Source organism: Meriones unguiculatus, chromosome X, assembly GCF_030254825.1.
Source record: "Meriones unguiculatus strain TT.TT164.6M chromosome X, Bangor_MerUng_6.1, whole genome shotgun sequence".
Lineage (NCBI taxonomy): Eukaryota > Metazoa > Chordata > Mammalia > Rodentia > Muridae > Meriones > Meriones unguiculatus.
This window is the reverse complement of record NC_083369.1, coordinates 8189564-8201821: the sequence shown is the minus strand read 5'-3', so window position 1 is coordinate 8201821 and position 12258 is coordinate 8189564. Positions and strand designations below refer to the sequence as shown.

General features: G+C 36.0%; 1 protein-coding gene across 2 annotated transcripts in view; it reads right to left on the bottom strand.

Moving 5' to 3' along the window:
- Positions 1–12258, bottom strand: part of Pof1b (POF1B actin binding protein) — a 101461-nt gene that overhangs the window by 77069 nt on the left and 12134 nt on the right. For both annotated transcript variants that reach the window (XM_060374867.1, XM_060374866.1), the window contains exon 3: positions 4373–4447. In XM_060374867.1, the coding sequence (XP_060230850.1) occupies positions 4373–4447 (75 nt within the window). The remainder of the gene's footprint in view (positions 1–4372; positions 4448–12258) is intronic.

Genomic DNA, 12258 nt, shown 5'->3' with positions numbered 1-12258 from the left:
AGTTCACATATTTACTTTGCAGTTAATCCACACCAGAATTTTTACTGTGTAAAAGAGTTCAGTGGAGAACTCAGTGTTGAGGAGGTTGGGAAGTCTTACCTACTTGCTATAGATCATGAGTTGTATGCTGCTACCACAGAAACAGCACTAGTCAGCTACTCTGACACTCTCTATGAAAAACACAAAGCAGATGCAATCTTGGGCCATGGATTTCACTGGGAAGAACTATGGTTATTCTTTGCATTCAAAAGTCTGTTGTCCTGTCTAAATGGTTCTGTCTTGGGGAGTGGCGGTTTAAATGAGAAATTTCCCCTATGGCCTCAGGTATTTGAATAATTACTTGGAGCCCAACTGGTGATAATGTTTGGATAGATTATGGAACATTTAGGTGGGAGAATCTTGCTAGAGGAAGTACTTCACTGTGGATGGGCTTTGAAAGTTTATAGCTTTACTGTACTTCCAGAATATTCTATGTCACATGTTTGTAGTTAAGATGTGATCTTTCAGCTTCCTGATCCAACCACCTGCTGTCATGGCTACCCTAGCATTATGATTTCACCCTCTGGAACTGTAAGCCAACTAAACTCTTCAATCGTGTGCTGCCTAGTTTTATGTCAAGTTAACAGAAGCTTTAGAGAGAAAGGAGCCTCGATTGAGAAAATGCCTCTACATGATCAGGCTGCAGACAGCCTTTAGGACATGTTTTTAATTAGTGATTGATGTGCAAGGGCCCAGTCTATTGTAGGTGAGGAAATCACTCCTGGGATGGTGGTCCTGGGTTCTATAAAAGAACTTATCTTTATGGAAAATGCCACTTGTATTTTACAAGAGTTTTGTTGTAATCATGTGTTTATTTTTGTTGTACACATGGGATTGGGTTAATTATCACCAGATAAATATTTTTCATATTGTTTATTGTTCTGTGCTTATATATGTCTAAAATCAGCTGTCCAATGTCAGACTCTAAAAGTTTGAAACATCCCAGCAACTGAGTATCTCTTTGCCTCACAGGGATATCTTCCTGGCCTTGGTGTTTACATAGACTCCCAAGCAAGACAGGGAATGAGCCTGACTAGCTTAGGCCCCAGACTAGAATATTTAAAGGCATTAGAGTAAGTATTTTGAACAACTTCTACAGTGACTTGGGTATTTGTATTTTTCTCATTAATAATCAGCTTTGTGAAAATCTAGAACGTTTCATAGATTGAGAAGAAAAGATCTGGACTAAACATTTTGTAATCAAGAGTGCCTCTTGTCTCATTTGCTTTCCAGGGAAGAGTTGATGGTGCCTGTTCGATGGTCAAATGGCTCTCTGGTGCTTCTGTGGGGAGAGTGAAATCCATTTCTGACTTGGAGTCACTTTCCAGGTTAAGGTTATTCTCCAGCTAAGGCTAACTGATGTGACAACATCAAGCACATTGAAGACCACACAGAAATGTGCTATGGAAATGTGAACAACAGTTACTCCAAAAGCAACAGCAGCAGCTCCGTGACTAGGTGCCTCGACATATTTTTTTTTCACTTGATTGTTTTTTTTTAAATCTTTCTTTCTTTCTTTCTTTCTTTCTTTCTTTCTTTCTTTCTTTCTTTCTTTCTTTCATTTATTTACTTTGTATTCTTGCTGTAGCCCTCTCCCTCGTCTCCTCCCAGTCTCCCCCTCCCTCCATCTTCTCCTCTTATGCCCCTTCTCTAGTCCTGCCTTATCAGGACTGGCTGTATCATATTTCTCTGTGTCCTGGCAAGGCTGACCCCCCCAGGGGGAGGTGATCAAAGAGCTGGCCACTGAGTCCATGTCAGCGACAGGTCCTGCTCTCCTTACTAGGGAAATCACATGGAGACTTTGCTGACCATGGGCTACATCTAAACAGGTGGGTCTAGGTCCTCTCCATGCATGGTCCTTGGTTGGAGCATTGGTCTCTGCAGGTCCCCCTGGGCCCAGATATGTTGGTTCTGTTCGTCTTCTTGTGAAGCTCCTGTCTCTTCCAGGTCTTTCTATCTCCCTCTTTGTCCATAAGATTTCTTATACACTTCCCAAAGTTTGTCTATGAGTCTTAGCATCTGCTTTGATACCCTGCAGAGTAGAGTATTTCAGAGGTCTTCTGTAGTAGGCTCCTGCGTTGTTTCTTCTCTTCTCCCACTTCCAATGTCTATCCTGTTTGCCCTTCTGAACGAGGATTAAGCATCTTCCCTAGACTCCTCCTTGTTAGGCTTCTTTAGGAATATCGATTTTAGTATGTTTATTCTATATTATATGGCTAATATCCACTTTTAAGTGAGTATATACCATGTGTGTCTTTCTGTTTCTGGGTTACCTCACTCATGATGTTATTTTCTAGTTCCATCTATTTGCTTGCAAATTTTGTTTTTTTTAAATTGCTAGGTATTATTCCATTGTGTAAATGTACCACAATTTCTGTATCCATTCTTCAGTTGAAGGACATCTAGGTTATTTCCAGATTATGGCTTTTAAGCTGCTAAGAACATAGTTGAGCAATTTTAAAGGACCCTTGGTGAGACTTTTTAGATACTGGTATTGTTGAGTGAATTCCCATAGGATTAGAACAAAATACTTCTTAAAATGAGTTAAAAATCTGGCTTTATCTGGGCATGGTAGCATACACTTTTAAATACTCATTGTGTTGGATACTGAGAGCCATAGATCACATTAAAACAGACAGAAAACCTGTATGTGGTGATGCTGACATGTAATTATGATATTCAGAGTCTGAAGCAAGAGGATTTAACTTTACAGATTAGCATGGTGTACATACCAAGACTTTGTTTCAGCAATTTATCAAAAAAGGCAAGAAAGAAAGAAAGAAAGAAAGAAAGAAAGAAAGAAAGAAAGAAAGAAAGAAAGAATGGAAGGGAGGAAGGAAGGAAGGAAGGAAGGAAGGAAGGAAGGAAGGAACGAAAAAGGAAACAAAGAAAAGAAAGAAAAAAAGAACAGAAATAAAAGCACCAGAACAAAATTATTTGTAAAGTTTTAATGGAAAAAGTCAAAATTGTTAATATACGAGGGTTGTTATGTATCAATGAGAAAAGATCTCTAAATTAATAGCAAAGCAATCAAATATATGTACAATTTAATAAAATAAGGCTCATGGATTATGAAAGAAAGGGTGGGAATGTGGGAGTGTTGTAAGAACCAGAAATCATAGACATCTCCAGCAAAACTTTATTTGTTGAACATGACAAAACCATTGCACACATGAATTCACAGTGTCTGTGACTGCATGTATGAGATCTGTACAAGATTAAACCAACGAACACATTAAAATGGTTGGGGAAGAGATCATGAAGTCCTGCCCATATTTGAGGAGCTACTGGAAACTGATGGTTGCTTGGGGATGGGGAATTAGGTTTTTGTCAGTGATGTGTTCCCTGGAGAGCTACTCATGTTCTAACAGAGGGACCAACACCCATGCCCAAGAGGGACCAATACCCATGCCCATAGAGGAAGCACCCAGTGAATTCAGTTTGAAAAAAAAAATCATAAAAGAAGAACAGGTTGGGAGAAAAAAGTATTGGCAGGAAAGGATTGGAATTCAAGGGGGGAAGGAATAGGGAAGTCATATGCATGTATGAAATTTTCAATTAAAATATGAAGAGAAAGAAAATGGTTAACAAATCTCAAACTATTCAACCAAACCAAAAATTAGATTTAGCAACGAAATACCAAGTGTTTTCCAGAAATTTAAAATGGCAACTTCTCTCTTGTCTACATCCTAATTTGTATGTTTCTCTCCCATGTAATTGCTAATTTAATATGCTTTATGTTTTGTTTCTTTAGACTTTACTTTATATATATGTATATATATATATATATATCAATTAACTAAACATTTTATTACAATATCAATCATTTGCTACAGCTCTCATTTGGATATACAATACTTACAGTAAAACCTAATCCAATAACTAGGATTATTAGGCCATATATGTGAAAGGAAATAAAGAGTTTGTGTCATTGAAATAATACACACATAATAAGGATAATCTCTTGCCATGTAAATATAATTTTTAAAGTACTATTACTCACAAAGTGAGTTCCTCAGTCAATCCAAATTCAGGTATTTTATTTGTATTCAAACCAAAAATATTTAAAAATACCCAGTCACTAAGAGATTGTCAGCTAAAAGTCAAGTACACTTAAACTAAAAACAATATGAATAAGAAAAAAATATAATAAATGGCACTTGCTATACAACTTTTTCATAAACAGATTATATTCATACATGAAGATATCCTCTTTTGTTTGCCAGCTTTGACACTTTTTGAAGGTGTAGTTCTCTAAAGACTGTCCATAAACGTAAACAAGATTATATAAAAAGAAGAAAAGCAAGTGTAACATCACACAAATTTTGTTTACCTGTTCAGCATTTTGTGTTATATGCAAAGTGCTTGGCGCACACGCAGATATTTTCATAGTTGGAGACTGGAGCTCCTGGGGAGAAAAGCAAATCATTCAGAAATTGGTTCTGACCACTGCACTGTGAAAATCTTCAATTACTGGGATTACTAGCCCATGCAATTGAATGGATGAGCTGTCCTTTATTTTTATAATAATCTTATTAGTCTCAAATAAGAGCACATAGAGCTTTTTTGGATGATGTCTATCCAAAGGACACATTTACTGAATTACTTGGCCAACTTCTAAAGTAACCTCATAATAAAAGAATTTCTAGAGTATTTTTATTACAGCACAATCTTGTATTATTAGGTTTACTTTTTTCTTCTTTGACAACTGTGTTAATATATACCCCAATAGTATTATATGTTTGCTGTGAACAAAATGAATAATTTGTCAAGTAAAAAAAAAGATAGATTATCAAACTAATAGATGAAGCTACTTGTAATAGATGAAACACAATGTTACTCTTAGTTTACTTCAAGTTGGCTCCATCATAATTTAATCTGTTTTATTACCAGCAATTAAGCTGGAGTCAGCGGTGGTGTTTTAAAATCATTGCAAAAGTGAAGAAATGTGGTATTCATAATGATTAGACAAAATGATTAGCATTTTGACTATGCTTTCATTGATTATATTTCTCTCCAAGTTAGGTAAGATGCACTGCCTCATTAGTGTGTACAGGAATTTTTTTTCATGGTACTGGAGATCAAACCCAAGACCTCATCTGTTACTCAAGTGCTAATCACTGGTCAACTGCACCATCTTTAGATTGCACAGAGTTGATAGTATCACTCAAGGTCCTTACCCCTTCCTATAATTTATAATGGATTGACATACTTCCGAGGGACTTTTCCACAAACACTGACAGATTTATCAGAAGCCAAACTACAATGTAAATATAACATGTGTTATCAAAATATTTGCACAAACTGGAGAACATTCTAGACACTCTGAATTTTTTTTTTTTTGGTCATTTTGTCTTCAACTTGTTACATTTTAATCTTTCCCTTCCTTTATTTCAACTTCAGCAATAGAGATTCAAATATTTTCTGGGTGCTTCTGAATAAGTTCCTCGATTTCCTGCAATAAGCTAAAAGCTGTTCAGACAAATGTAGAAGGTTACAGAAATAAGGCAAACAAGCACACACTCTTTATTTCAGAAAAATGATTTCAAATACAAGCATGTGTTAATGGATCTGGCCCACAGATAATGAAGTATGTTTTTCTTTTTTTTTTTTTTTTTGGTTCTACATGAATGTAATTCTCACTTTTTTTAAAAGATTAGTGAGATATCTTACTAACATTAATTATACAAAGTAAGTGGCTTCATCACAGTAGTCACATGAATATAATATACTTAGATCATTTTTATCCTCTTTGTTAATCCTGCAAAGAGTAATTTCCTGTCCCATAAGAAGTGAAAAAAAAAGTTTGTGAATGAATTAATGAAGAGCATGTCATGAATTTAAGGTCACTCCAAGAATAAGGATTTTTTGTAGACTTTTTAAGTGTTTAATTTTGTATAAATTACCTATATGTAGGTCCCTTAGGCCATTCATATTGAAATCATTAAATTCAATGATCCAGTTGGGCATGGTGGCACACACCTTTAATCCCAGCACTCAGGAAGGCAGAGGCAGGCAGATCACTGTGTGTTCAAGGCCAGCCTGGTCTACAAATCGAGTCCAGGACAGCCAAGGCAACACAGATAAATTTTGTCCAGAAAAAAACAAACAAGCAAACAAACAATTCAGTGGGGCGTGATACTCTGTGTCACATTTTTTTCATTTGGGATAAGTAATTTTTAATTTATATTATTTATTACAATTTACTCACTTTGTATCACGGTATGATAAGCAATTTAAAGCACAGATGGGGTGTTTTGGTTATCACGGTCCAGTAGAAAGGTGCCTAGGCTTGGAGTCAGGCTCTTTAGTTTGAAATCTAGCTATAGTACTGGCCAGTTGGGTTACTTATATCTTCTCCATGAGCTTCAGTTTTCTCATGTAGGAAATTACATGTGGGTGTGTGCAAATGTGGTTTAGAAAACCCTTAATAGTTGTTCAATTTCTGACATTCTATAAACCATGGAGATCATTTTTAAATTATTTTTCCATATTGGTTCCATATTTACAAAACAATTTAAATTCTTTAAGCTTGTCAATCTTGTTTTCCTTTGATGATGATGTTATTAATGATAATGATTTTAACATGATTTTAACACATTAAGAGTTTTCTATATCAAACATCTTTCTTAGAGGTTTTAAATTCAATACTTAAAACAAGTTCATAAGGAAGTTAGAAGTAGAACCTAATTATACTTATAAGTAATTTTAGATAAAACAGCCAAATTTAACAAATGGCAATCATATGGGTATTATTAGGTACTAAAATTTCAACAAAAATATCAATGACTCCAAAAATCATGCATTTAATCACTGTGTATTTTGCCACATTTGTAACCTGCTTGATTATATTTTCAATTTAATAAATTATAGAATCTACTTATAAGGTACATTGTGATTAGATTAGATGTTATATAAGGAGACTAAATATATTTTTATTTGTCTCTTGAAAATTATTTCTTATGAAAAGCGACATTTATATTTTTGCTATTGGGGAATAAATTGAGGTCTTTATGCATGTTAGAACAAGTGCTCTAACACTAAGCTATATCCTGGTTATTGTTTTCTGTGGTGAATTGTAGTATGTAGCCCACACTAGCCTCATGACTTCCATGCCTTTACTCACAGCATGCTGGAATTACAGGTGTGCATCAGCGGGGCTAGTTCAAAGGCAACTTTTTTATTCTTGAAAATATTACACCTATCCAAAAGTGACTGCATGAGGAGACAACTTTGATTAAATTATTTAAGCTTCTGTGAAGTCACGAACTGATATCTTTACACTGCATGATATATTTGCAAACTATAGACACAGGACTCTAATCAAGTAAAACACCGAAGTTCTATCGACTACTTACGTCTTTTAAGTGCTTTAATATTTCAGGATGGTTCCACATTTTCTTATAAAACATACACTATTTTATTAAGTCATCTTTTCTTGTAGCTCAAAAATAATAAGCATCACCTCATTGTCCACATATTTTACAAAGAAGTCTGTTGAAATCAAGGTTCTTAATTACACAGGCTAGGTATGGTATAAAATCCAGGTTTTTTTTGTTTTGTTTTTCCTGCCCTGCCCTGCCTCAGGTAATGAATCTTAGCTTTGACAAAGTTGTAACAGTTTTCGCCCTTGCTTCATCATTTACTTTTTATGGGGTAGACACAGCATTGGCAATTTTAAAATCAGAGTGTGTTGAAATCAGTTGACTTTCTGAAAAAATTTCACCACATTACTCCAGTTAATTTTCTTCATTTTAGCACATACTATACCAGAGCTAGACACTTTGGTTTCCAGTAGAGAATTCACTATTCATAAAAATGTGTTCGTTTTCAATTGTTAAAATAGCTATGTTTTTTTTTTCAATTAAGTCACTTGACATGTAAATGGTCCAAGTTTCTCAGTTATTTACTCTAATGTCAGTGTTTGTCAGTATTACAGTGCAATAGAAAAAGAAAGAGAATGCATAGAGGAACACATACAGGAAACCTACAATATGTAGGCTATGTTCTGAATTCAAGGATTAATTGAAGAGTGTAATTAAAAATCAGAGTAGATGCATTTTTGTCCTCTAATATATATTTTATGCTGTCCTAGGGTAGCATAGACACCAAATAAATTATCATAATAAAAATATAAATATGTTTAAAGTGAGACACTATTTTATTTAATTGATTAACTAAAGTAGACAAATTGCTATGAGGAAAATATCCATATTGATTTTCTAAATTCAGTGACTCATGAGTTATTAACATAGCTGTGCTAACATGGACAAGTTACATGAGGCTGTTGGAATATTGGCTTTTTAATTTTTTTTTTCAGGAATCAAAGTCTTCAACTAGTAGAACTAAACAGTGTATGTGGATGCTGGATATCATACCCAGGGAGTCATGCATGCTAGGCAAGCACTCTATCAAGTGAGCTGCATCTCCAGTCCTCTTTATATGTGGCTACTATTTGTTATGTAACAGAGAGGTATAAGAATGAGCAGAATAGAATCTCCATTCTTGTCAAACTTATAACCCGATAGCCAATAAAAATTTACAAATAAAAGTGAAGTAAGAGATATAAGGATTTTACTACAGGAATTTCAAGTGTTACCCAGTAGGGTATTTAAAGCAGATCTTAAGACTCATAGACAAACTTTGGGCAGAGTGCAGGAAATCTTACGAAAGAAGTGGGGATGCAAAGACCAGGAGAGGACTGGAACACCACAAGGAGAGCAACAAAAGCAAAAAATCTGGGCCCATTGGTCTTTTCTGAGACCGATACTCCAACCAAGGACCATTCATGGAGATAACTTAGAAACCCTGCACAGATGTAGCACATGGCAGCTGAGTGACAAAGTGGGATTCCTAGTAAGGGTAACAGGGGCTGTCTCTGACTTGAATTCAGTGGTTGGCTCTTTGATCACCTCCTCCTGAGAGGGGAGCAGCCTTACCAGGCCACAGAGGAAGACAATGCAGACAGTCTTGATGAGACCTGATAAATGGGTCAGATGGAAGGGGAGGAGACCCTCCCCTATCAGTGGACTGGGGAAGGGGCATATGAGGAGAAGAGGGTAGGAGAGAGGGTGAGATTGGAAGGGGACAAGGGAGGGGTCTACAGCTGGAATACAAAGTAAATAAATTATAATAAATAAAAAATTAAAAAAGAAATCCATCTCTAAATAAATAAATACTAAATACATAAATAAATAAATCAAATGCATTAAAAAAGAGGTAAACTTAAACTTGGATAGTTAAAGACAGATCATAAGGAAACACTGGAAGGGGGTAATAAATTTCACTGTCATTTTGTCATGTATAGATTGGTGAGAGGTCTAAAAACTGGGGGCTTCAGAGCCAGATGGTTTCAGGGCAGAATTCAACCAGACCTTCAAAGAAGAGCTAACTTCAATTCTCTTCAAACTATTCCACAAAATACAAACAGAAGGAACATTACCAAACTCATTCTATGAAGCCACAGTCACCTTGGTACCTAAACCTCACAAAGACCCAACAAAGAATTTCAGGCCAATCTCCCTTAGGAACATTAATGTAAAAATACTCAACAAAATACTTGCAAACCGAATACAAGAACACATCAAAGATATCATCCACCATGACCAAGTAGGCTTCATCCCAGGTATGCAGGGGTGGTTCAATATATGGAAATCCATCAATGTGATCCACCATATTAACAAACTGAAAGAAAAAAAAAACCACATGATCATCTCCTTAGATGCTGAAAAAGCATTTGACAAAATCCAACATCCATTCATGTTTAAAGTATTGGAGAGATCAGGGATACAAGGCACATATCTAAACATAGTAAAGGTGATATACAGCAAGCCTATAGCCAACATCAAACTGAAGGGAGAGAAACTTAAAGCAATCCCACTGAAATCAGGGACAAGACAAGGCTGTCCACTCTCTCCATATCTCTTCAACATAGTTCTGGAAGTCCTTGCTAGAGCAGTAAGACAGTTGAAGGAGATCAAGGGGATACAAATTGGAAAGGAAGAAGTCAAATGATCACTATTTGCAGATGATTAGATAGTATACCTGAATGACCCCAAAAATTCTACCAGGGAACCTCTACATCTGATAAAAACCTTCAGCAAAGTGGCTGGATACAAAATTAACAACAACAAAAAAAAAAAAAAAAACCAGTAACCAGTAGCCCTCTTGTATAAAAAAGGCAAAAGGGCTGAGAAAGAAATTAGGGAAACAACACCCTTCACAATAGCCACAAAAAACATAAAGTACCTTGGTGTGACCCTAACCAAGCAAGTCAAAGACTTGTATTAAGAAAACTTTCTAGTTTCTGAAGAATGAAATAGAAGAAGATATCAAAAGATGGAAAGATCTCCCATTCTCATGGCTTGGCAGGATTAACAGAGTAAAAACAGCCATTTTATCAAAAGCAATCTACAGATTCAGTGCGATTCCCATCAAATTACCAACAAAATTCTTTACAGAAATTGAAAGAAAAATTTTCAACTTCATATGGAATACCAAGAAACCCAGAATTGCTAAAACAATCTTCTACAATAAAAGATCTTTAAGAGGTATCTCCATCCCTGATCTCAAGCTGTATTATAGAGCAACAATAATAAAAACTACATGCTACTGGCATAGAAACAGAATGATGGATCAATGGAATCCGATAGAAGACCCAGAAATAAACCAACACACTTATGGACACCTGATTTTTGACAAAGATGCCAAAACCATACAATGGAAAAATAACATCTTCAACAAATGGTGCTGGTCCAACTGGATGTATACATGTAGAAAAAATGCAAATAGATCCATACTTATCACCCTGCACAAAACTAAAGTCCAAGTGGATCAAAGACCTCAACATAAAACCAGAAACACTAATCCTGATATAAGACAAAATGGGGAAGAGCCTGAAACCCATTGGCACAGGGACAACTTCCTGAACAGAACACTAATAGCACAGGCTTTAAGAGCAGCAATCAATAAATGGGACCTCATAAAATTGAATAGCTTTTGTAAAGCAAAGACACTGTCTTCAAAACAAAATGACAGCCTACATGATTGGGAAAGGATCTTCACCAACCCTATATCTGAGAGAGGGCTGATATCCAGAATATATAAAGAACTCCAGAAGTTAAACAGAAGCAAATCAAGTAATGCAGTTAAAAAATGGGGTACTTCTGATGAGAACTGATAGACTAAGATCAGAAAGAAGGAGAGGAGGACTTCCCCTATCAGTGGACTTGGGGAGGGACATGCATGCACAAAGGAGGGGGGGAGAGGGTGAGACCCAGAGGGGAGGAGGGAGGGGCTTATGGTGGGACACAAAATGAATAAAGTGTAATTAATAAAAGTTAAAAAAAATACAACCCCCCCAAAAAAACACAAAAAATGGGGTACAGAGCTAAACAGAAAATTCTCAATAGAGAAATATTAAATGGCAGAGAAATGTTCAAAGTTCTTAGTCATCAGGGAAATACAAATCAAAATGACCCTGAGATTTCACCTTATACCCACCATAAAGGCTAAGATGAAAAACTCAAGTGACAATATATGCTGGAGAGGATGTGGAAACAGGGGAACCCTACTCCACTGCTGGTGGGAATATAAACTTGTACAACCACTTTGAAAATCAATCTGGCGCTTTCTCAGACATTTAGGAACAGCACTTCCTCAAGATCCAGCTATACCACTCCTAGGCATGTATCCAAAATATGCTCAAGTTTACAAGGATATCTGCTCAACCATGTTTGTAGCAGCCTTATTTGTAATAGCCAGAATCTGGAAACAGCCCAGATGCCTCTCAACTGAAGAATGGATACAGAAATTGTGGTACATCTACATAATGGATTACTACTCAGCAATTAAAAACAAGGAAATCATGAAATTTGCAGGTAAATAGTGGGATCTAGAAAAGATCATTCTGAGTGAGGTATCCTAGAAATAGAGTAATGCAGTTTTCTGACACAAGGTATATACTCACTAATAAGTGGATATTAGACATATAATATAGAATAAACATATTGAAATCTGTACACCTAATGAAGCTAATCAAGGCAGAGGATTCTGGCTAAGATGCTCAATCTCCATTCAGAAAGGCAAAGAGGATGGACATCAGAAGAGGGAGAAAACAGGGCACGGGACAGGAGTCTACCACAGAGGGCCTTTGAAAGGCTCTGCCCTGTAGGGTATAGAGGCAGACTCTGAGACTCATAGCCAATCTTTGGGCAGAGT